The 23,887-nt window shown below is 45.4% G+C and overlaps 1 protein-coding gene across 10 annotated transcripts in view; it reads left to right on the top strand.

Moving 5' to 3' along the window:
- Positions 1 to 2,880: 2,880 nt before the first annotated feature.
- Positions 2,881 to 23,887, top strand: part of CPEB1 (cytoplasmic polyadenylation element binding protein 1) — a 110,277-nt gene continuing 89,270 nt past the window's right edge. For 6 of the 10 annotated variants that reach the window (XM_061394022.1, XM_061394016.1, XM_061394014.1 and 3 more), the window contains exon 1: positions 3,929 to 4,066. In XM_061394022.1, the coding sequence (XP_061250006.1) occupies positions 3,929 to 4,066 (138 nt within the window). Of the gene's footprint in view, positions 3,033 to 3,067; positions 3,253 to 3,534; positions 3,612 to 3,928; positions 4,067 to 4,238; positions 4,370 to 23,887 lie in introns of those variants that run through there. The other 4 variants (XM_061394023.1, XM_061394024.1, XM_061394018.1 and 1 more) reach the window with 4 other exon arrangements.

The raw sequence follows: 23,887 nt of genomic DNA, 5'->3' as shown, positions 1-23,887 counted from the left end.
TTTGCATTTCCTTGGTTGTGGGTGAGTGTAGGCATCTTGAGATAGGTTTGTTGGACGCTTGCGCTTCCACTCCTGTCAATGGCCCATTCCCATCTTTTGTCTATTTTTCTATTTGCCTCACTGTAGAAGTTCCCACATATTTTGGAAACCAGTCCTTTGTAGATCATATATTGCGAATACCTTTCTCCAGTGTATGACTTTTCAAGTTTTAAACTTGAGAACCCAGAGGTTTTAATTCCAATGTGGTCAAAGTTATCAATTTTCCTTTATACTCTGTGCTTGTTCCACATTCACAAATCTTGTCTGTACTCCAGTGTAATAAAAATATTTTCCTAATATTGTTTTCTAAAAAAATTTCCTGGCAACCGAACAACAAAAAATTTCCAAGTAATGCTGTATACATTTGCTTTTTTAGCCCACTTAAAATTTCCATTTGTGTATGATGAAAGGTGGGGCTGATCTAGTTTCTTTTATTCCACTTAAAAGGGCATTAAAAAAAACTCAAAAAAACCAAAGTGGTTTCTTTTGCACAGAGCTTGGCAAAAGCTGAGTAGACACTATATGCTTACTTTACTTTGTGGTCTTGAATTCCTAAAGGAATCTCCCTTCTGATCTTTTCCAGCCAGGAAAGTTATTTTCTCCCTGCAGTCTCTTTTCTTCTTTTAGCTCTCTGCCTGCTGTGGAGGCACCAAACACCTGAGCATATAAAAGAATACCAGGTTCCCTCCTGGTACATGCATTTAAAACTTAGTCCAGCCAATTACAGTTACACTCAAAACCTGTGTTATAAATCTGGGGCTTGACTGCAGAGATGGTGCCAGGCATGGCTGGGCTCAAAGGCTATTTGTTGACTAGGAGAATGGATAATGCTGCCTGTTTGTTCCTGCTACTTCAGTGACCAGCTGCGGGGACTTGACCAAGTCATGTAATACCTCCACCTCTGCCTCTTTCCGCACCCGGCCCTGTGTACTACAGGCATCTAGTCAGGGGTACTGTTCTTCCTGTATAACCTGCAAGCCTGGCCAAGTCAGAGCAGGCAGCCAGGACTCACCAAACGCATGAGTGTATGTGCATGCACCCACCCCTTCCTTCATTGCCTACATTGCGCTCTGGGGTCAGTCAGAAGGTAGTACACATGTAAGGGTGCTGGACATTTTGTTCTTATCTGGTTAAAGCTTTAGGCTCTGAAGCCAGAAGACTGCCTGGGTTTGAGTCCTCACTTTTCTACTTAAACTGGGAGTCCTTAAGCTAGTTACTTCTCTGAGCTTGAGTTTCCTTGTCTGCAAATGGGTTAAATGGGTTAATGCAGGTGAAACACTTGGAACTGTGCCAAGCACAGGCCAAGTACTCAGTCAAGTACAAGGTCAACTGTATTCTCATTATTACTGCAACATAAAGTTTTAAGAAGAGGGATTTTATGCAGCACAAATTTCTGTTCCAAGACACCTGAAAGATGCCTTCCTTTTCTTACAGCTGGGAGTTTTAAAATATGAAAGAGCTCCCAGGTACTGTTGCCTTGGGCACTATTCCAGTTTCCGGTTCTTCTCTTGCTCAGCTTTGGGTCAGGGAAGAAAAAGCATGAGCTGCATGAGGCCCCTGGATAGGCTGGGCTTGATTCTTTGAATTAATGACCAAATTTAAAATTAGGAAGATTGCACATTAAAAAAACCCCCCAAAAACACAAAAACTGCTTCTCCAGCTTGTCTTGAAAGATTCGGCCGGGCTGAGATGTCATTCCTGCACAGCATCCATCAGCTAATCCTCCTTAGATGTAACTGGGGCCTTCCTGGTGCTGCCATACACCCTCAGTTGGCTCCTGTGCTGTAGGTATCCGGGTGTGGCACTCCCTGAGAGGACAAGCAAGATACATCACCTCAGATGAGTTGTTCTACACTGTTTGTGAGCCAGGGTGGGACTTGTGGGTGGGTTGCTCGTAGAGAAGGAAGAGCTCCAGATAGGGCTGGTGTGGGAGGGTTCCAGGGAAACTAAACCAGGAGGCAGGGAATTCCTGGGCAGCTGAAATGGGGCATCTTCAGGAGGGAGGGGGAAATGCTCAAGCAGCCCCTCTGAAGGGGAAGAGAGAGTGGAGCAGTTTATGGCTAGGGGGTGCCAGGGTCCCCTCTTGCACTCCCCTGCCGCCATCACCTCTCTGCCCAGAACCTCAGCAACCCATGGGAGCTCCTGCACGGGGACATTCTACGGATGGAGACTGGCCAGCTCTCACTGTCACTCTGAGTCCTTCTGTGGACTTACTACGCCAGCGTCTGTTCCTACCCTTTCTCCCATTAATCCTCCCACCACAAAAAGCTAGACCTTGACTCCCTCCCCTCATCCATTAGATCCAGGCCAACCTCATCAGCCTGCCAGGAAGGCAGCAGACCTGTCTCCCCAACTGCCAGGAGGAACCTTAAGCAGAGTAAGTGCTTTATAAAATAGTATGATGGTGATGCTGAGGTAATATACGTGAACACTTAGGCTCAACAACGCCCATCCCTTTTCTCCCTACCACAGTCCTTTATTTCTCCCCTTTCACTGTCAAACCTCTACGAAGTCTGCAGTAACATCTTAAAAGATATCTGATACTATCATTCTCCTGTTCACCATTTTTAATAGTTCCCAGATGTCTGCAAAATAAAGGCCCTTCACGAACTGGGCCCAAGCTTGCCTCCTGCGGTATCAGCACGCATTATCCTCTGCCCTGGTCAGGAGCTTCTCTGTTCTGCACTCTTTCTCAGCTTTCGCCTGCCCTTCTGCCTGGAATGCCACCTCCGTTTCCGTACCTGCCCGGGGTTTCAGCCCGGGGTCCGCTCCTACCCCAAAGACGCCCTCCCTGACCACAGTCTGACCCCACCGCCGGGTCCCTCCTCCACTCTCCAGGAAGTTTTCCTTTCGCAGTCTGGAAAGAGCGTCGGAAGCGGCTTCCCGGGGAACTACAGTCCATAAGGGGATCCCTGATGTCCTTGGAACTTTCCGGAATCCCCTGACGCCCGCGCAGTCCACCCCCGGTCCAGCACACGAAGCAGCCGATCTAGGTGAGCACGCCTGCTGGAACCGGGGAGTGGGGTTGGACAGGGGCGCGTCGCGCAGGCTGTCTCCAAGGAGGGGTTCTTTGGCAGAAAAGGAGCTTGGACACCGTAAAGACAGCTTTATTGACAAAGCGCGTTGCCGCCCCGTCGCAGGGGCTTGTAAATGGCGCTCTGTAAGGGATAAACTGAGGCCCTAAGAGATAAGGGACGTGATCAGGGTCACTAGGTGAGTGGCATGCTCCACTTGGACCCCTGAACTCCTGGGGCGGGGGGCAGGGTGCGGGGTGCCGAGCGCGCCCCCAACTGGGCGCCCGGCTCTGGGTGGGCGGCTGAGCCCTCGGCCCGGCCTGCTGGAAGGGGCGGGGCCCCGGGCGGGGCCGACACAGGTGCTTCGCATCCGGCCGTGGGGGGGTGGGGGGAGCGGCTCGGCGGGGCTTTATAAGCGGCCGCGAGTGCGGCGCTGTGAGCGGCTCGCTGCAAAAATAGTGCCCACGTGTCTGCGCGTCCCTCGCTGAGCCGGTCAGCCGCCCGCCGGCCGGTCCGTCCGTCCCGCAGGGCCACGCCATCCCCATGGCGTTTCCACTGGTAAGAGCTGCCCGCCGCCCGCCGGGGCGGGGCTGGGCGGGGCCGCGGTCGGGGCCGCGGTAGCTAACGGTCCGCGCGCAGCCTCGGCCGGTACCGCGGTCCCCTCCTCCCCCGCCCCCACCCGTGCGCGCGAGTCCCGGGCGGGGCACGGGTCACGTGCCTGCGGGCGTGGGGCCTCGTGGAGGGGTGTGTGGCGAAGGAGGGGTAGGGAGCCTCCTCGTGACTCAGGGCCTTTGGGCTTAAAGGCGCCGCGGCCCTCCGGGGGCGGCCGGTGAGGCCTCCGAGCTGCGCTGCAGACTCCCGTCGGCCTCGAGTGTATGTCCAGACGGGAGCTGACCGGACGGAAGGGCGCCTCCGCGCCCGGAACTTTTCCTTCTCCCACAGCCGTCGCACGTGAGAGCCGAAGCCACCGGCGCCGGGAGCTCACTTGCCTCGCCACGTCCCACGCGAGCCTCGTTCGTACCCAGTGGGCAGCGGGGTAGGGCGGGGCGGGGCCGGGCCGCAGGCGACATAGGCCCTCGCGCAGGGCCCCGGGTCACGGGAGACCGCCACGACGGCAGTGGGCGCGGCTCCTTTAAGGCGGAGGGATTAGGCCCCTCGTGCCTTCTGCACGCGCTTCCCCGGCCCAGGAGGTCACGTGGCTTCACACGTTCTGCTGGAGCTGGAATACTGGGGCAGGGTTGGCTAGGTGGGGTCCAGCACCAGTGGGTGGGTTGACCTGCACGTGCGGCGCGGCTTGGAGCTGGGGAGCCGCGCAGGTGAGCTGGGTCCTGGAGGCATAGGCATGGGTCTTGCAGGATATGGAGGCGCCCGTGGAGCCAAGCTAGGCCGCGCCAGACTCTTTTTTCCTAACCCGGGCTCTCTAGGTAGCGGAGAAGCGTGCAAGTGACCTTGGCCTTGTCATTCTCCCCTCAGCCCTGGACTGGGCCAGGTGCCCAGACTCGCGTGGGGGGCTTGGCGTGGGGCCCCGCCCTGGTCCCGGGTTTGCCTTAGGGGACAGCCGGATTGCTTGGCCTGGCCAGTCAGGGGTTAGGAAGGCCTTTGCCTGCCTGGAATCCCGGGGGGAGTGGGGACGCAGACCCAGGAGTTTGCTCCCCGTGGGTTGTACCACGTGGCCCCATTCTCTGGCTTTTTTCTCGTGTGGGTGGTGTTTACAGTCAAGGCGACCCTGACTTTCTTGCATCATCCCCCCAGGGTCCAGGCCAGGGTTCTTGTAAGTGGCTCAGTGCCACCCCGGGGACCTAGAAGTCCGAGCCAAACCTGGGGCTCAGGAGCAAGTCCTGGCGTGCATGGGTTAGTTTTTGGTGGCACTCAGCTTCCTGCAGGCCTTACCCCCCTTTGCACGGTGTTGCCCTTCTGAGGCGGGTGGGAAGCACGAGGACTTGGGACAGCAGCTTTCAGAGCCCCGGGGTGGGGGTGGGGGGCGGGGACGCGGAGGCCTGACACCCTCCCCCAGCCGTCCCACAGGCCGGGCTGGGCTGTGCTTAGCGCTGCGTTTTGCTGGCAGCTGCCTCCCTTGGTCTCCCTGGCTACCGATCAGCCGCCTCGCGCTCTTGCTGGCACCTGAGTACGCGGCTGGCCAGCGTCATGTGCTGGTGAGGGGCGAGCAGGTCGGAGCTGAAGCCCCAGGTGCACTGCCCGCCTCGGGTCTGCCCCCCAGGTGACAGCGCTGACATGTGCTAGCTGGCCGCGAGTGTCTCCTGAGGAGGGTGTGCACCCTTAACGCTCAGGTTGTGATTGAGCCTAGGGACCCACGCTGGGCTAAAAACAAAAATACATCCAAACAAGCGGAAGGAAACCTTGGAAACCTCGGGCTGGCGGTGGTTTCCCTGGTTGGTTGATTTTGCTCGTAGGTGGAAGGGGAGTGGAAGGCAGTTCTGCTTCTGGAGCTCCGCGGAGCTCTGGGCTGTCGGCTTCCACCCCCCCACCCCCACCCCCAACCCCCCGGGGACAGGAGAGTTCAGGGCCAACCCTCCTCTTCGAGCTTGCTTGGGACGACACTGTGTTCCCAGAGCCCCTTGCTCTAGAGTTTGGCTCTTGCCACGGTGATGTAATCTAAGCTTGAGCAGTGGTCTGGCCGCAGTACATGCTCAGTATGTTAGAAGCAGGATGTGAAGCTGACTGCCTTGTGTGTAAGTCACTCTGTATTAACGATGTGGAAATACTTGCTTTCCCTTCTCCCGTGGGTGGCCTTAGGAACATCTTCCTGGCCAGGCTCCCCTTTGGGGAAGGGGATCTGTGCCAGCCTGTGCAGCAGGCAGGAGGTTAGAGAGTTAGTGTATGTGCTGAGGGATCGTGGAAACAGAGAGCAGCTTGGATTGGGCCTATAGGCACTCAGTGAAGGCAGGGTTCTATGGTCTTGTCTTTGCTGTGATATGCTTTCCAGTGTCTGTGAGGCAGGAAGTGGAGGAAGGTGATCACAGCAGTAAGACTCCAGGCTAATGATAATAGCTGTCTTTGTAAGTATTTTCATGGGGTCACCCAAGCTATTTATTTTGTTTTTAAAAATTAAAATGGGCTACAGACCCAAATCCCTCCAGGGGCCTGAGGTAACATAAATGAGTATAGGGAAAGAAAGAGGAGCAGTGCCCCCTGAACTACAGAATTTGCTTAAAGGAGAGCCAGTAGCTGGTTGTTGGCTATGTAGAAATGGGGGGCCAGAGTTCATGGATCTTTTGTTTTTTCCTAGCTAAGCCGCCAGTCTCTTAATTCATAAATGTAACAACTAAAAAATTGAAAACATTGTGATGAATCAAAGTCTCTGAAGATTGTATTTAACCTGAGAGCTAGTTTGGGATCTTTGTCTCAAAAGGTCTCTTTTAGATTTCCCCCTCCCCGTTTTGCAGGTGATGAAACAGGCTTAGAAATCAAATCACAAGGCCACCAAGTGATAAAACTGGTTGTGTGAACCTAGGTCTTTCTGGTGCGGTAGTTCAGCCTATGATACTGTGTGTATTCTAGTATGTTAGAGGGGTCAAGAGGGTTATTGGTGGTATATATTGTACAGAAAAGGTAGTGGTCTATGGGCTGGTCTCACTCATAGGCAAGAGTGAGCTTTAACTGCATTGGAGGGAACCTGGGTTGCTGTGGAAGTCAGTGTGGGTCTTCCGAGCATTAGTGCTGTGGTGCTGATGTCAGGAGGAATGTGCTGTGTCTATCATTCCATGATATGTGTCAGAGCAGTTTAGCCGATTCTGAGAGCGCCAGAGGTCTGGAGAAGTCAGGCTCCTCCCACTGTGGGGGTGACCCTCCTAGCCCTCTGCACAAAAGATTGTCCTCTTTCAGGACAGTTAAATTTCAGCCACCTTTTTCCTTCTGAGAAAAGACGTATTTGAAATCATATGATTGTTGTAGAGTTATAAAAGTAGAATGGGGCTTATTAAATCTTAGCTTTTCTCTCTTAGCTAAAATTCCCATAATCCTGTCTCTTAGATTCCCAGGAAGAATTAATAAGGATTTTAGCAGTGCGTGGTAAAATCTGGAATAAGCTCCTAGGACATAAAAAGAGCTCTTGTACCAGAAATGAGGGGCTGGGGTTTCATTCTGGACAAGTTAGAATCCTTCTTGCAGTGTATAAGCCACACTGGCAGATGTAAAAAGATATGTGCCTTTATTTCTGTATCTTATTCCCAAAGGATTTAAACATAAAGAAGTAAAGACAATGTTCAGAGACTTGCCAAAGGGAATTTTTTCCATGAGAATGCAGACTCAAATACAAACCAGATAACTTTTCTTTTTAACCTGTGAACTGGGAAGTTTTGGGGAAGATGAAAACTTTAAAGTGTTACCTGTCCCCTCCTGCTTCTTTAGTTACCTTTACAGGCCACTCAGCCATGAATTCACTCTTGTGAATCTGGTGTTGGAGGGGAAAGGTGAGATGACTGGAGTAGGTCTGCACTGGAATTTTAGTGTTTATTTGCTAGATAATAACTGTGCAGAGTTTCTTATTGTTTTCAGCTAAATGACTGTTTCCTAAAATTGTTATGTGTTTGTTTAAAGGGCAGGTTAATTAGTGGGTAGTATTTCTGCCTTTAAAGTTTGGGATAGAGATACATGCCAAACCCAGATATTCACATTTAGGCTGCTGTCTTCAGTAGCTCGTGGTTGGAGGCAGTAAGAGAATCATGAGATCAAATAGCAAGATATTTTCTCTGCTGTGGCAGAGCTGTGCTAATCCCATCCTGTTCTGCAAATCTCCTTTTCCTGGGCAGTAGTATCTAAGCTGTATGGACTCTGGGAAGAGCTTGCCAGAAAGCCCTGGGGTAGGGGATGTGGGATAGGAAAGAGGGTTGGGCTAAGAGGTTGGAGTGGAGGAAGTCACATAAAGAATTTTTGCTCGTCTCTGTTTGAATTAAACCAGGAGACACTGATTGCACCCTTTCAGTATTTGCATTCTGCTGGCCGCACCTCCTTTGCCCCCACACCTGCTGCTTTGGGAATGCTCTTTGTTTTCTTTCCTGCCAGTGTTGAAGCCTGATTTTAGTTATTCCTGCATGAGAGCTTGTCATCCTCTGTAAGCGCACAGATTCCAAATGCTGGAAATTTTTATGTTCAAGATAGGACCGCCAAAATGAGGCATTTTTCAATTACAGTAAACTGGCTGAAACAATTGAACTTGAAGGTATATATAATAAGTAAACATTTCATATTTCTTATAGGAAAATTATATGATTTCCCATAAAAAGCCATTTCCAAGTTTGAGAGTGTTAATTTTACATTGTTGGCATAGTTTTCAATTTTGTTATTGGGATTTAAAAAGGCTCTTGTTAGGGATTAGTTTGTTTTCTTAATATATTGGTTGGCCAAAAAGTTTGGGTTTTTCTGCAACATCATCTTTTTGGCCAACCCAGTAGAATGCAATTTTAAGTAACACAGGTGTGGAGGTAATATTCCTGACTAAGTAAGGTTGAGCTTTGCTTTCAGTGATGCAGAAGAACGCTTAGGCATGTATAGCCTCTGCATTCTGCTTTAGTTTTCAGTATTCCTGTATGGTTAGAGTACCGTTTTTGTTTTCGACTACAGTGAATTAACACTCTCTTGTGATTTTTAAGGCATTTTGTGATGACTTTCCTTGAAGTAACTGGAGAATTCCCAGAGGACAGATCTGAAGATTGATTTGTGTGCTAAAAATGGGTCACAGTTGCATCTAGCTGCTGATTCTGGGAGTAACTTGACTTCAATAGTGCTACTGGTTTCCTTATTCTTGGCCAGCGTAATATGCTGACAAAGATCCCATCCTGACAGGTTTAGCACAATGGCCTGAAGTCTCTTTGATGAGGTGTGGGAGTAGCTCTCCCCTTGTGGAAGCAAAGCAGTTACCTTGAAGGGCAGGTTGGGTTTTTTTGGTGTCTTTTGACTGAACACTTAATCTCTTACTGCTTAACACCTGTGCTCTCTGCATTCTGGCTTTGTGCTTCTGGATCTGACACCATCTGTCTCTTGAGTCTGCCCTTTCTCCGGAGACTTTGTTTTTAAGCTGTAATTTTGGAATTATTTTAAAGCTCAGGAGGTGTTGGAGACCTCTCTGCCTCCCTGGTATAACTCTGAGTTGACACCAAGTCCAGATGATAGTGTCTCACTATTTTCACGGACGAGGAGATTTAAGCTGAGAATGAAAAGGGGTCATTTATACAGTGAGGCGATGATAGAGCCAAAACTGGAACCCAGGTCTCTCTATTTCCAGACAAGTGTTTCTGGAATTCACGCACCTTGTCCTTTGCTATGTAGGTCTCTGATTATCTCATCTTACTTAAAATTTCCACTTGGTTCCTAAGACTCAATGGCTTCCTTTTCCTAGTTCTCTTCTGTCTGGTCTTTTCTTGTCTTGGCACTTACACCCCCCGCCCCCGAAGCCCACATTCATTGTGGCTCATTCTACTGCTCATTTCTGTACTCTTTCACAGGGGCCTGTGTATTCCTGTAGCACTGCTTTTCGAGTTTTAGGTTGAGCTCTTTATAGTCCTGATTGTTCTCAAGAACCATGGTTCTGATCAGCCTACTGAATGAATGTTTTTGTGAGGCATATTAAATGCAGACGATCTCAAAACAGCCAACGTCTTCCCTTTCTTCTCCTCCTGGGGCTAATCTAATTCTGTTCCCTCCAATTACGAGTGTTTTTTTTTTCTGACTAGATGCTGGTGTCCTCTTGGGGGAAAGAACTGTGTTTGAGTGTTTTGGGTTTTTTTTTTCCTTTTAACCCCGAAGGCCCCAGTACAGATGGATGCTAGGTAAATAAATACCTATAGCTTTCCTTCAGAAACCTCTCCCCAGCTCCTATAACAATAAAGCCTTGATGTGATTTAACTCTTGGCCCATGGATCCTTTCATCTGTTCTCCATTCCCATTTCTGCCACTAGTTCAGGTATCCCTTGGATGAATATTTTCAGTCTGCTTTTCCTGCCTTCCTCCTTAGTTATTCCTGCCTGTTCACAGCCACCACTCTTTGTGGAGCTACGCCATACTAATGGCTGTATTGTTCCCCAGACATATCCCTCAGACCCTTGGTCCTTGGGTCTTAATGTGTAGTTGTATCTCCCAAGCTGAGTGGTGAGCTCTGGATCAGAGGGTCTTTGCCTGTATCCTTTCTAACCCCCTGCCCACCCCTCCACAGAGTAACTACTGAGGTGTTACTGATTAAATACAGGAGTTTTAAGGTGAAATTCAAACTTCCCTTGGCACTCTGGGCTTGAAGAGGCTGAATTTGTCTCTGCCGGTCAGGCGCTTACGCCAGCTCCACCATCCTGCTGCTGTTCCTGCTCCCAGTGCCCTGCCCGAGTTCCGGAGGTTCTCTTAGTGCTAAAGCTTCTGGATGTTTCAGAGGACGTTAAGAACAGTCTTCCCCTGCCTTGTAAGAGGCTCCCCCACAGCTTCAGAGTTGTTACAGAGCGTTTCCCTGACCTGCTCTTTCCTGTCCTCCTCATGTTGCTCAGGCTGCCTTGATGCAGAAGGAAGAGGAGGTTCATAGTTTGGGATCCTGATTTGAGTCCTAGTACCTTGTTAAACATTAGCTTAAGGAAGGATTTTCAGTTTTGCTAAGCGTCTCTTGTAATGAGACTGAGAGAGGTTCCATTCTTGTGATGAACAGAAGAATCAGAAGGCTCTGGGCGCTTGGCATTAGAGGCCCTATTCTTGCCCTCTCTAGTTGGGCTGAGCTTCCTTTACTGTCCCTTTTCTCTGGCTATTGAAGGAGTGTCCTCATCCCTGTTCAAAGAGCAGTTTTTTGTCCTGGTGTCCGTCTTCTCTGATACCTTAGGGACCTCTGGGTCGGTTGTCCCTACCACATGGTTCATCTCTGTCGGTGAACATGGTCCTGTCTCTCTTACATTCAGAGAGATGTGAGAGCAGTACATCTTCCTGGTTCAGCAGCCTCCTCCAGCAACCAGCCTCACTGGCTTTCCTTAGCTTCCTACAGAGTAACCCTCCTCCAGTCCTGACTACCTCACCCTTTAGTCCTCTCTTAAATTCTTGAGCTCTGACATCCTATGAAACTCTCCTCTCTCACATTCTATTTTGGAACTTTTTGTTTGTTTGTTTTACCAAGTTCATTGTGCCCTGTCGAATCTTATAGATGTTTTCTTGAGCCTTTCAGGATGTTTGCATTCCTTCTGAGATGTTCTTAAAAGATCTTTGAAAAGTGCAAATTTGATCAGCTACTCCATAAGGCAGTGGTTCTCAAAGCATTTTCATCTCAGGATTCTTGTACACTTCTTAAAATTTTGAGAGCCTCAAGAGCTTTTGTGCATGTGGATCATATCTGCTAATACTTACCATTAGAAATTTAAACTGAAACCATTTATCTACTAGTCATTAAAAAATAACAAATCCATTACGTATTAATAATTATATTTCCCAAAACAAAAAAATGAGTGAGAAAAGTGAGCGTCTACATTTTTTGCTAATCTCTTTAGTATCTGTTGTAATAGCTGAATTTTGTTGTGTGCCTCTGTATTTAATCTGTTGCCATGTGTCATTTTAGTTGTATATAGGGAAATTTTGGTCTCAAACACAAGTATATAGTTGGAAGAGGAAAAATTTTGGAGGGTTACTTAATTTTTATTGGAGTGTGTGTGTGTGTTAGTCAATCGCTCAGTCGTGTTAGGACTCTCTGTGATCCCATGGACTGCAGCCCGCCAGGCTTCTCTGTCCATGGAATTCTCCAAGCAAGAATACTGGAGGGGATTGCCATTCCCCTCTCCAGAGGAACTTCCCAACTCAGAGATTGAACCCTGGTCTCTTGCATCACAGGCAGGTTTCTTTACCATTTGAGCTTTAAGGAAGTCCTTATTGTTGGGATGTAATTATTTTATAATGTTGTGTTTCTGCTGTACAACAAAGTGAATCAGCTATATGTATCTCCTCCCTCTTGGACATATATATGTGTGTGTGTGTATATATATATGTGTGTGTGTATATATACATATCTGTATATGTATATCCTCTCCCTCTTGGACCTCCCTCCCACCCCACACCCATGCCACCCGTGTAGGTCATCACAGAGCACCAAGCTGAGCTCCCTGTTGCTTTCCGGCAGCTTCCCACTAGCTATCTGTTTTACATGTGGTAGTTTATATGCATCAGTGATACTCTCTCAATTCGTCCCACTCTCCCCTTCTCCCCTGCCTGTGTCTACATGTCTGTCTTCATCATCTGCATCTCTGTTCCTCCTCAGCAAATAGGTACATCTGTACCGTTTTTCTAGATTGCACATATGTTAGTATACAATATTTGTTTTTCTCTTTCTGACCTACTTCACTTTGTGTGACAGATTCTAGATCCATCCATGTCTCTACAAATGATCCAATTTCATTCCTTTTTATGCCTGAGTAATATTCCATTGTAAATATGTACCACATCTTCATTTATCTGTGAATAGACATCTAGATTCCCTGGAGAAGGGAATGACAGTCTACTCCAGTATTCTTGCCTGGAGAATCCCATGGGCGGAAGAGCCTGGCAGGCTACAGGCCATGGGGTCGCAAAGAGTCGGACACGACTTAGTGACTCACACATACAGACATCTAGGCTGTTTCTATGTCCTGGCTATTATAAATAGTACTGCAATGAACATTGGAGTACACGTGTCTTTTGAATTATGGTTTTCGCAGGATATATGCCTAATAGTGGGATTGCTTGGTCATATGGTGGTTTTGAAGCTTCCCACTTAGCTTAGTAGGTAAAGTATCTGCCTGCAATGCGGGAGAAAGAAGATGAAGTCGCTCAGTGGTGTCTGACTCTTTGCGACCCCATGAACTATAGCCTGCCAGGCTCTTCTGTCTGTGGAATTTTCCAGGCAAGAAGACTGGAGTGGGTTGCCGTTGCCTTCTCCAGGGAATCTTCCCAACCCAGGAATCAAACCGGGTCTCCCGCATTGCAGCATTGCAGGCAGACTCTACCGTCTGAGCCACCAGGGAGAGCAATGTGGGAGACCTGGGTTCAGTTCCTGGGTCGGGGAAGTTCCCCTGGAGAAGGAAATGGCAGCTCACTCCAGTATTCTTCCCTGGAGAATTCCATGGACAGAGGAGCCTGGCAGGCTGTAGGTCATTGGATCTCAAGAGTCGGAGACGACTTAGCACTTTCTTTTTTCTATGGTAGTTACAGTTTTAGTTTTTTTTGTTTGTTTGTTTAAGGAACTTCAGTAGTGTTCTCCATAGTGGGTATATCAGTTTACATTTACCAGTGGTGTAGGAGTGTTCCTTTTTTTTCACACCTTTTTGAGCATTTGTTATTTGTAGATTTTTTGATGATGGCTATTCTGACCTGTGTGAGGTGATACCTCATTGTAGTTTTGATTTGCATTTCCCTAAAAATTAGTGATGTTGAGTATCTTTCCATGTGCCTCTTGGCTGTCTGAATGTCTTATCTGGAGAAATGTCTGTTGAGGTCTTCTGCCCACTTTTTGATTGGATTGTTTGTTTTAATATTGAGCTGCATGAGCTGCTTGTATTTTGGAGATAAGTCTTTGTCAGTTGCTTTGTTTGCAGATATTTTCAAATATTTGCAAATGGGTCTTTTTCCCATTCTGAGGGTTCTCTTTTCATATTGTTTGTGGTTTCTTTTCTGTGCAGAAGCTTTTAATTTAATTAGGTCCCGTTTGTTTTGTTTTTATTTTCATTACTCAAGGAGGTGGGTCAAAAAAGATCTCACTGAGGTTTTTGTCAAAGAGTGTTTTTCCTATGTTTGCCTCTAAGAATTTTACAGTGTCCAGCCTTACATTTAGGTCTTTAATCCATTTTGAGTTTATTTTTGTATGGTTGGGGAGTGTTCTAATTTCATTTTTTTACATGTAGCTTCTAGTTTTCTAAGCACCACTTACTGAAGAGACTGTCTTGTCCTCATTGTATATGCTTGTCTCCTTGTTGTAGATTAGGTAAGCATAGGTGTGAGGATTTATCTCTGGGCTTTCTATCCTGTACCATTCAGCTGTGTTTTTGTTTTTGTGCCAGTGCCAGTACCATACTGTCTTGATTAGTGTAGCTTTGTGGTATATAGTATAGTCTGACATCAGGGTGGCTGATTCTGCCAGCTCCATTTTTCTTTCTCAAGATTGCTTTGGCTGTTTGGGGTCTTTGTGTTTTTTTAACAAGTTGTAAAGTCTTTTATTCTGGGGAAAATGTCATTGGTAGTTTGATAGAGATTGCGTTGAATCTGTATTGCTTTAGTTAACATAGTCATTTTGACAATATTGATTCTTCCAGTCCCCGAACATGGTATATCTTTATCTGTTTCTGTCATTTTTGATTTCTTTCATCAGTGTTTTACTTTTCTGCTTTTAGTAGGTTTTTTTACAACTACTTGTTTAAAAAGTAGTTGTAAAAAAAAAAAATTTTTTTGCACTAGAAAAAGGTATCGTTTTACTCTACTTTCCTGAGTAGAGATCTTTTTTCTCCGTACGTAGGTTTATTCTTAGATGTTTTATTCTTTTTATTGTAGTAGTAAATGGGGTTGTTTTCTTAATCTCTATTTCTGGTCCTGCGTTGTTAGTGTGTAGGAATGTAAGAGAGGAAATGACTTCTTCAGCAATCTCTTGGTTTTTTAGTGGTGTATTGTTTAGCCTCCATGTGCTTGTGATTTTTATATTTTTTTCCCTGTAATTGATTTCTAATCTCATAGTGTTGTGGTTGGAAAAATGCTTAATATGCTTTTAGTTTTCTTAAGTTTCCCAAGACTTGATTTGTGACCCAAGATGTCTATCCTGGAGAATGTTCAATGTGCAATTGAGAAAAAAGTGTATTCTGCTGCTTTCAGGTGGAATGTCTTATAAATATCAGTTAAGACTATCTGGTCTGTTGTGTCATTTAAAGCTTGCGTGTGCTTATTTTCTGTGTGGATTATCTGCTCATTGATATAAGTGGGGCGTTAGAGTCCCCCACTATTACTGTGTTACTGTTGATTTCCCCTTTTATGGTTGTTAGCATTTGCTTATGTATTGAGATGCTTCTGTGTTGAGTGCATGAATATTTGGTATATCTTCTTCTTGGACTGATCCTTTGCTGTTAATGTGGGGACCTGCCTTATCTCTTGAAGCAGTTTTTAAAGTTTATTAATCTGATATGAATATTGCTACTCCAGCTTTCTTTGGATTTCCATTTGCACGGAATATCTCTTTTTCCACCCCCTCGGTTTAAGTCTGTTTGTGTCCCTAGGTCTGAAGTAGGTCTCTTGTAGATAGCATATATACAGATGTTATTTTTGTATCCATTCAGCCAGTCTGTGTCTTTTGGTTGGAGGATTTAATCCATTTACATTCAAGGTAATTGTTGACATGTATGTTCCTGCTACCATTTTCCAAATTGTTTTGGGATTGTTCCATGGGTCTTTTTTGGAAGAAGAGAAATATTCTAATAGCCTTTTCAGATAATTACGGTTATTGGTGCCAACAAGTGGTAACTTCTTAAAGGTCAGAGTCATCCTTCAGGGTCCAAGGGACATGGGTTCCAAGACCACTGTGGATACCAAAATGCAGATGCTCTAGTTCCCTACATAAAATGATGTAGTATTTGCCTATAACATACACAGTCCTGTAAATGTTACACCAGATCATCTCTAGATTACTTATAATACGCAATACTATGTAAATAATTGTAAATACAATGTAAATGCCAATTAAATAGTTGCCACTGCACAGCAAAATCAGCTTTCACCTTTTGGAACTTTCTGTAATATTTCCCCCGATATTTTTACTCTGTGGTTGGTTGAATCTGCAGATGAGGAACTCAGGTATACAAAGGATTGACTGTAGTTGCAACATGAAATCTGAAGCCATATGGATGTACTGTTCATGCGGTGTTACATCAAAATGCATTTGTCCCTGTTGTGCTTTGGGTGTCTATCTACTCATGTAACATCATTTGACAAATGTGGGTTCACTGAGTTATGTGGTTATGTGTAGCATTGGTTAATAGCATCACCAGTCTCATCAGAAAAGTCTTCTAAAGTACTGAGTAAGGTGTCAAGTTCAAGTGGTGGCAAATCCAGGGTTTCCAGAATTCTTATTTTTTCTCCAAGGCTCTAGTTTTATCATTAGCAACAGATAGTGAGAGTTACTTAATTTTTGAGGCTACAGGCTTACTCTGTTTTCAAGGTATATAATGTTTGCTAAATACCCAAAGTTGATAACCATAGCGTGTCAGTTGTATTTTCAAGTACAAAAAATGTTTCATGGAAAAAAAAAGACATTCTGTTTTAAAAAATTTATTTTTGGTCGCAGTGGGTCTTCATCACTGAGCAGGGACTTTTCACTAGTTGCAGTGAGCTGTAGCTACTCTGTTGCTGTATGTGGACTTCTCACTGGGTGACGTCTCTTGTTGCAGAGCACAGGCTCTAGGGGTGCAGGCTTCAGTAGCTGCAGCATGCAGGCTCAGTAGTTGTGGCTCGTGGGCTCACAAGTTATGGCACGTGGGCTTAGTTGCTCCGTGACATGTGGAATCTTCCAGACCAGGGATCAAACCTGTGTGTCTTGCATGGGCAGATAGATTTTTATCTGCTGCACCACCAGGGAACTCCTGAGGCTAATTCTTCTTGAAACTCAATCACAAACACTTTTTCTTGAGACCATGATTATACTTCAGTATCAAGCAGGGGCCTTATACTCTTGTCCATTTGTCTCATAGATACTAGGACATGTACTCAAGGGTTGCGATTTAATAAAACTTCTCCTGTTTATCCAAGGAAATTTGTAAATAAATCTGGCTTTTTCTGGGAATTCATAGCATAAAGAATACAGTAATTGCTGCTAAAGTTGGTTGGCATTGCCTTGATTCCTGCTAAGGTGCCGGTTTTATCTACTCCTGTTGCTTTTGTACCGTCACTGCAAACGTCAGCATAGTGAAAAAAGAAGCGGATATCTTAGAATTACAAGAAGTTTTTCTGATTTGGTGGACCTCAGAAAGAGTGGGTCCATAGACCTTGCTTTGAGAACTGCTGCAATAAGGTCACACAATAAGGTCAAGATCCTTAGTTAGTATACAGAGTCCATGATGTTGTGACTTCACTTTAGTGGCCAAGTTTGAGCCCTGGTCTACAACTCCTTGAACTTTCAGAAAATTGAGCGAGGGAGTTCCCTGGTGGTCCAGTGGCTATGACTCCACACTCCCAATGCAGGGGTTCGATCCCTAGTCAAGGAACTAAGAGTTTGCATGCTGCAACTAAAACTTGATGCAGCCAAATAAATATTAAAAAAGAGAAATGTTTAAAAAAATTGAGTGATGGCGTACTTGCAGTAAAAGGCATTAGTTGTTACCATATGGTTTGATCAACTTTTACATGTTCATGTATTATTTTTATGTATCACACAGATCAAGACACAGAACATTTCTAACATTCCATAAGGTTCCTTTGTGCCCTTTCCACTCTATAGCCCACCCCATCCCACAATCAAATACTTTTCTGATTTCCTTTGTCATCAGTTGATTTTGGCTGTCATTGAATTTCTTATAAATGAAATCGTGTAGCATGTACTCTTAAGCTTTTTTCTCCCACTTAATTTAGTATCTGTGAGGTTTCTGTAAGATGAGATGCAGTTGTTTTTCCTGTATAGTAAGTACTACATTAGAGATGTGAGTAATTATCCATCTAATGCATGTTACTGTTCATACTGTTCATGGGGTTCTCAAGGCAAGGCCTGGCATGCTGCGATTCATGGGGTCGCAAGGAGTCGGACACGACTGAACTGAACTGAATGCATGTTACAGATGTGAACGGCTTATCTGTACTTAAGCTTATGGATATGCTAAAAAGAGGTAACGTGGCAGGCTTCATGGCTGTCATTTGACTAGTGTCTGGGAACTTACATTTTGAGTTCTCACTGTTTCAAGAACTGGTAAGAATGATTTAGTGTGCCTAAACTGCACAGGGAATATGGTTTGTGTTGAATATCTGCTTTCCTCTTGGAGTCTTGAATTTTGCTACATTACAGACACAGGCTGCCTCTGTGACCAGCCCTCAGTAAAATCCCTGGGGCGCCATGCTGCTTTTGTTGGCAACACTGAAACGTGTTGTTACAGCGTGTGGCCGGGGAATTGTGTCCTGCATGATGCCCTTGGGGAGGAAGACCCTTGGAAATTTCCACCTGGTATCCCAGGCTTTGCGCCACGTGCTGCTTCCCTTTGGTTTTGCTCTTTGTTCTCCGGCTGTAGTAAGCCTTCCTCTTACATGCTGAGTACACCTAAATGCTGAGTCCTGTGAGTCTTCCTCCTAAGTCACTGAACCTGGGGGTGGTCTTGGGGACCATAATAACATGACAGGCATCAGTTTTTGTTTCTCTTCACATTTTGAGTGTAATGACTAAAACTGTTGTGACTGTTCTTGTGTGTGCTCTTGTATTATCGATATGTGTTTGTTTCTCTCACGTATAGGACACTGTGCCATTGCTAGGTCAGGGGTAGGGTCCCTTAAACTTAAAATTGTAGCGGTCATGTACTTCAGTCACCTAAGAGTAGTTCTGGCCTTTATATATGTTAACTCTGTCTCGAATGCCCTCCCCATCCTCAGTGTGCCTGTTTGACAAAATCTTTTCATCTACCTCAGTTCAGTTCAGTCGCTCAGTCGTGTCCAACTCTTTGTGACCCCATGGACTGCAGCACACCTGGCTTCCCTGTCCATCACCACCTCCCAGAAATTGCTCAAATTCATTCCATCGAGTCAGTGATGCCATCCAACCATCTCATCCTCTGTCGTCCCCTTCTCCTCATGCCTTCAATCTTTCCCAGCATCATATTCTTTTACATTGAGTCAGTTCTTTGCATCAGGTGGCCGAAGTATTGGAGCTTCAGCTTCAGCACCAGTCCTTCCAGTGAACATACAGGACTGATCTCCTTTAGGATGGACTGGTTGGATCTCCTTGCAGTCCAAGGGACTCTCAAGAGTCTTCTCCAACACCACAGTTCAAAAGCATCAATTCTTCGGCACTCAGCTTTCTTTATGGTCCAGCTCTCACATCCATAATGACTACTGGAAAAACCAGAAGCTTTGACTAGACAGACCTTTGTCGGCAAAGGAATGTCTCTGCTTTTTAATATGCCGTCTAGGTTGGTCATAGCTTTTCTTCCAAGGAGTAAGCGTCTTCTAATTTTATGGCTGCAGTAACCATCTGCAGTGATTTTGGAGCCCAAGAAAATAAAAGTCTTGTCACTATTTCCATTTTTTTCCCCATCTATTTCCCATGAAGTGATGCCATGATCTTAGTTTTTTCAATGTTGAGTTTTAAGCCAGCTTTTTCCCTCTCATCTTTCACTTTTATCAAGAGGCTCTTTAGTTCTTCGCTTTCTGCCGTAAGGGTGGTGTTATCTGCATATCTGAGGTTATTGTTATTTCTCCCTGTGATCTTGGTTCCCACTTGTGCTTCATCCTGCCTGGCATTTCACATGATGTACTCTGCAAATAAGTTAAATAAGTAGGGTGACAAAATACAGCCTTGATGTACTCCTTTCCCGATTTGGAACCAGTCTGTTGTACCATGTTTGTTCTAACTGTTGCTTCTTGACCTGCATACAGATTTCTCAGGAGACAGGTAAGGTGGTCTGGTGTTCCCATCTCTTCAAGAATTTCCCACAGTTTTGTTTTGATCCACACAGTCAAAAACTTTAGGATAGTCAATGAAGCAGAAGTAGATGTTTTTCTGGAATTTTCTTGCTTTTTCTATAATCCAACAAACGTTGGCAATTTGATCTCTGGTTCCTTGGCCTTTTCTAAATCCAGCTTGAACATCTGGAAGTTCACGGTTCATGTACTGTTAAGCGGAGAAGGCAATGGCACCCCACTCCAGTACTCTTGCCTGGAAAATCCCATGGACAGAGGAGCCTGGTAGGCGGCAGTCCATGGGGTCGCACAGAGTCGGACACACCTGAGCGACTTCACTTTCACTTTTCACTTTCATGCATTGGAGAAGGAAATGGCAACCCACTCCAGTGTTCTTGCCTGGAGAATCCCAGGGATGGGGAAGCCTGGTGGGCTGCTGTCTATGAGGTCGCACAGAGTCGGACACGACTGAAGTGACTTAGCAGTACTGTTAAGTCAGGCTTGGAGGATTTTGAGCATTACTTTGCTAGCATGTAAGATGAGTGCTTATTTAACTTATATGCAGAGTACATCATGAGAAACACTGGGCTGGAAGAAGCACAAGCTGGAATCAAGATTGCCGGGAGAAATATCAATTATCTCAGATATGCAGATGACACCACCCTTATGGCAGAAAGTGAAGAGGAACTAAGAAGCCTCTTGATGAAAGTGAAAGAGTAGAGTGAAAAAGTTGGCTTAAAGCTCAACATTCAGAAAACGAAGATCATGGCATCTGGTCCCATCACTTCATGGGAAATAGATGGGGAAACTGGAAACAGTGACAGACTTTATTTTTGGGGCTCCAAAGTCACTGCAGATGGTGATTGCAGCCATGAAATTAAAAAACGCTTACTTCTTGGAAGGAAAGTTATGACAAAGTTATGACCAGCATTTTAAAAAGCAGAGACGTTACTTTGCCAACAAAGGTCCATCTAGTCAAGGCTGTAGTTTTTCCAGTGGTCGTGTATGGATGTGAGAGTTGGACTGTGAAGAAAGCTGAGTGCCAAAGAATTGATGCTTTTGAACTGTGGTGTTGGAGAAGACTCTTGAGAGTCCCTTGGACTGCAAGGAGATCCAATCAGTCCATTCTAAAGGAGATAAGTCCAAGGTGTTCATTGGAAGGACTGATGCTAAAGCTGAAACTCCAGTACTTTGGCCACCTCATGCAAAGAGTTGACTCATTGGAAAATACTCTGATGCTGGGAGGGATTGGGGGCAGGAGGAAAATGGAACGACAGAGGGATGAGATGGCTGGATGGCATCATCGACTTGATGGACATGAGTTTGAGTGAACTCTGGGAGTTGGTGATGGACAGGGAGGCCTGGCGTGCTGCAGTTCATGGGGTTGCAAAGAGTTGGACACGACTGAGTGATTGAACTGAACTGAAGATGAGTGCAGTTGTGCAGTAGTTTCAACATTTGCTGACCGTTGCCTTTCTTTGGGGTTGGATTGAAAACTTTTCCAGTCCTGTGGCCACTGCTGAGTTTTCCAGATTTGCTGGCATTTTGAGTGCAGCACTTTCACAGCATCATTTTTTAGGATTTGAAATAGTTCCACTGGAATTCCATCACCTCCACTAGCTTTGTTTGTAGTGATGCTTCTTAAAGCCCACCTGACTTTGCATTCCAGGATGTCTGGCTCTAGGTGAGTGGGCACGCCATTATGATTATCTGGGTCATTAAGACCTTTTTTGTATAGTTCTGTGTATTCTTGCCACCTCTGCTTAATATTTTCTGCTTCTGTTAGGTCCATATCATTTCTGTCCTTTATTGTGCCCATCTTTGCATGAAATGTTCCCTTGGTATCTCTAATTTTCTTGAAGAGATCTCTAGTCTTTTGCATTCTATTTTCCTCTATTTCTTTGCATTGATCGCTTTGGAATGCTTTTTTTTTTTTTTTAATCTCTCCTTGCTGTTCTTTGGAACTCTGTATTCAGATGGGTATATCTTTCCTTTTCTCCTTTGCCTTTCACTTCTATTCTTTTCTCAGCCATTTGTAAGGCCTCCTCAGACAACCATTTTGCCTTTTTGCATGTCTTCTTAGGGATGGTTTTGATCACCACCTCCTGTACAGTGTTACGAACCTCCATCCATAGTTCTTCAGGCACTCTATCAGATCTAATCCCTTGAATCTGTTTGTCACTTCCACCATATAATCGTAAGGGATTTGGTTTAGGTCATACCTGTATGGTCTAGTGGTTTTCCCTACTTTGTTCAATTTAAGTCTGAATTTTTACCTACCTATATGCTACTCTTGTAGTTGTTATATGTATGTGGCATTAGGCTTATGTGCATGCTAAATCATTTCAGTCATGTCTGATTCTTTGCAACCCTATGGATTGTAGGCCGCCAGGCTCCTGTGTCCATGGGATTCTCCAGGCATGACTACTGGAGTGAGTTGCTGTGCCCTCCTCCAAAGGATCTTCCTGAACCAGGGATTGAACCCACGTTTCTATATCTCATGCATTGGCAGGCAGGTTCTTTATGACTAGTGCCACCTGGGAAGCCCAGGCTTACAATGTAGCATATAACTTGTTTGTGTGCTTATGTTCCCACTGGACTAATTTCTTGGGAGCTGCTCCCCAGAATGGCTCCAGGTGTGTGAGAATGAAATCAGTAATTGTAATTTCTGGGTCCCTAGGCATCAAGTCATATTGTTCATGGGTTCCTTGTTTTTCATTCACATGGAATTGTCTCTGCTCCAAGCTTAAAATTGCAAGTCCTGAAATGAGTGGCCAAGAGCTTTGACAGTTTGATCTTGTCTTATCATTTAATAAAGAAATTACAACATACAGAGGTTGTGATGGTAAAAATACCTATGAAAGGATGATATGGGTTTGCCTTTTCTGTGGTATCTGTATTGAGTGCCTGCAAATTTAGCAGATACTATGTTGGGTTCTGTGTTGATAAAGACCTTGAAAGATCCTGCTGCTGCTGCTGCTGCTGCTAAGTTGCTTCAGTCTTGTCCGACTCTGTGTGACCCCATAGACGGCAGCCCACCAGGCTCCCCCGTCCCTGGGATTCTCCAGGCAAGAACATTGGAGTGGGTTGCCATTTCCTTTTCCAATGCATGAAGGTGAAAAGTGAAAGTGAAGTCACTCAGTCGTGTCCGACTCTTAGCGACCCCATGGACTGCAGCCTACCAGGCTCCTCCATCCATGGGATTTTCCAGGCAAGAGTGCTGGAGTGGGGTGCCATCCTACAGTTGATCAAATGCAGTGCTGACAATGCATACAGCAAACAGTTTGACAGATGTGACAGGAGCTACAATTACAGTGACCGTATATTCTGTGTATTTTTGAGCAGTTTTTGCTATTAAATATTTCCTTAGTGTTCTCATAAGCCTGTCCTTGAAATTGTAGTATTTCATTTTTCAGACTGAATTTATAGAGCAAAAGGAATATTGGGCTTTAAATGCATCATGTAGAAACTGAAGAATAATCAGAAAAGTAAAGGGAGAACCAGGAAGGAGAAAGTGATTCCTCAATTAAATGAGTAGAGAGTAGCTGATGATCAGATCCCCAAAGATGCCAGGTAGAATAGATTTGAAATATGGGTTGGGTTTGGCAACTCAAGTGATTAAGCAGAGTTGTGTGGTGTCTTTTGAAGGGGGAGAGGGACATGCTGGCAAGGCATTGTGGGTTGAGAGGAAGGATGAACAAGAGGTTAAGAAATAGATGTATTTTCTACATGGTAGAGCAAAAGGAAGAGAACAGTGGTTTAAGAGAGTGTTTAAGTCAAGGAAGATGTGTTTTTTTGTTTTAAGATGAGAGAGCCTTGGGCATACTTAACAGACTGATGGGAAGGAACCAGTGGAGGGGAGAGAGGAAAGTAAGATGATTAATGGAGGAGGGGGTCTCTTGAGTGTTGTGTCTGGTAATGGGTTCACTTTCTCTTTCTGGATGGATTCAGTTTCTCTTTCTGCAGTTAAGGACCTGCTGCCATTTCTCCTTCATTCCTGGCAAGCCTTCCTGCCCAGTCTGGCCTGCCTTTCCTTTCCTTGAATTTACTGTGTTCTGTATCCACTCTGTGCTTGTTCTCTGCCTGTCTGTTATGTTCTTTCTCAGACTTGGTGATTGAAATTCTGCTTTTTCATTATTCTTCAATTTAAAAATCTGAGTTGTCAAACAATTCAGATACCTTAATATTCTCTCTTCTGCAGTGTTTTGTACAAACTTGTCTTCATTTCCACTTACCTAGATGACTTTTATTCTTTTCTCCCT

The sequence above is a fragment of the Bos javanicus genome, chromosome 21 (assembly GCF_032452875.1).
Source record: "Bos javanicus breed banteng chromosome 21, ARS-OSU_banteng_1.0, whole genome shotgun sequence".
Taxonomy (NCBI): domain Eukaryota; kingdom Metazoa; phylum Chordata; class Mammalia; order Artiodactyla; family Bovidae; genus Bos; species Bos javanicus.
This window is presented reverse-complemented; position numbering and strand designations above follow the sequence as displayed.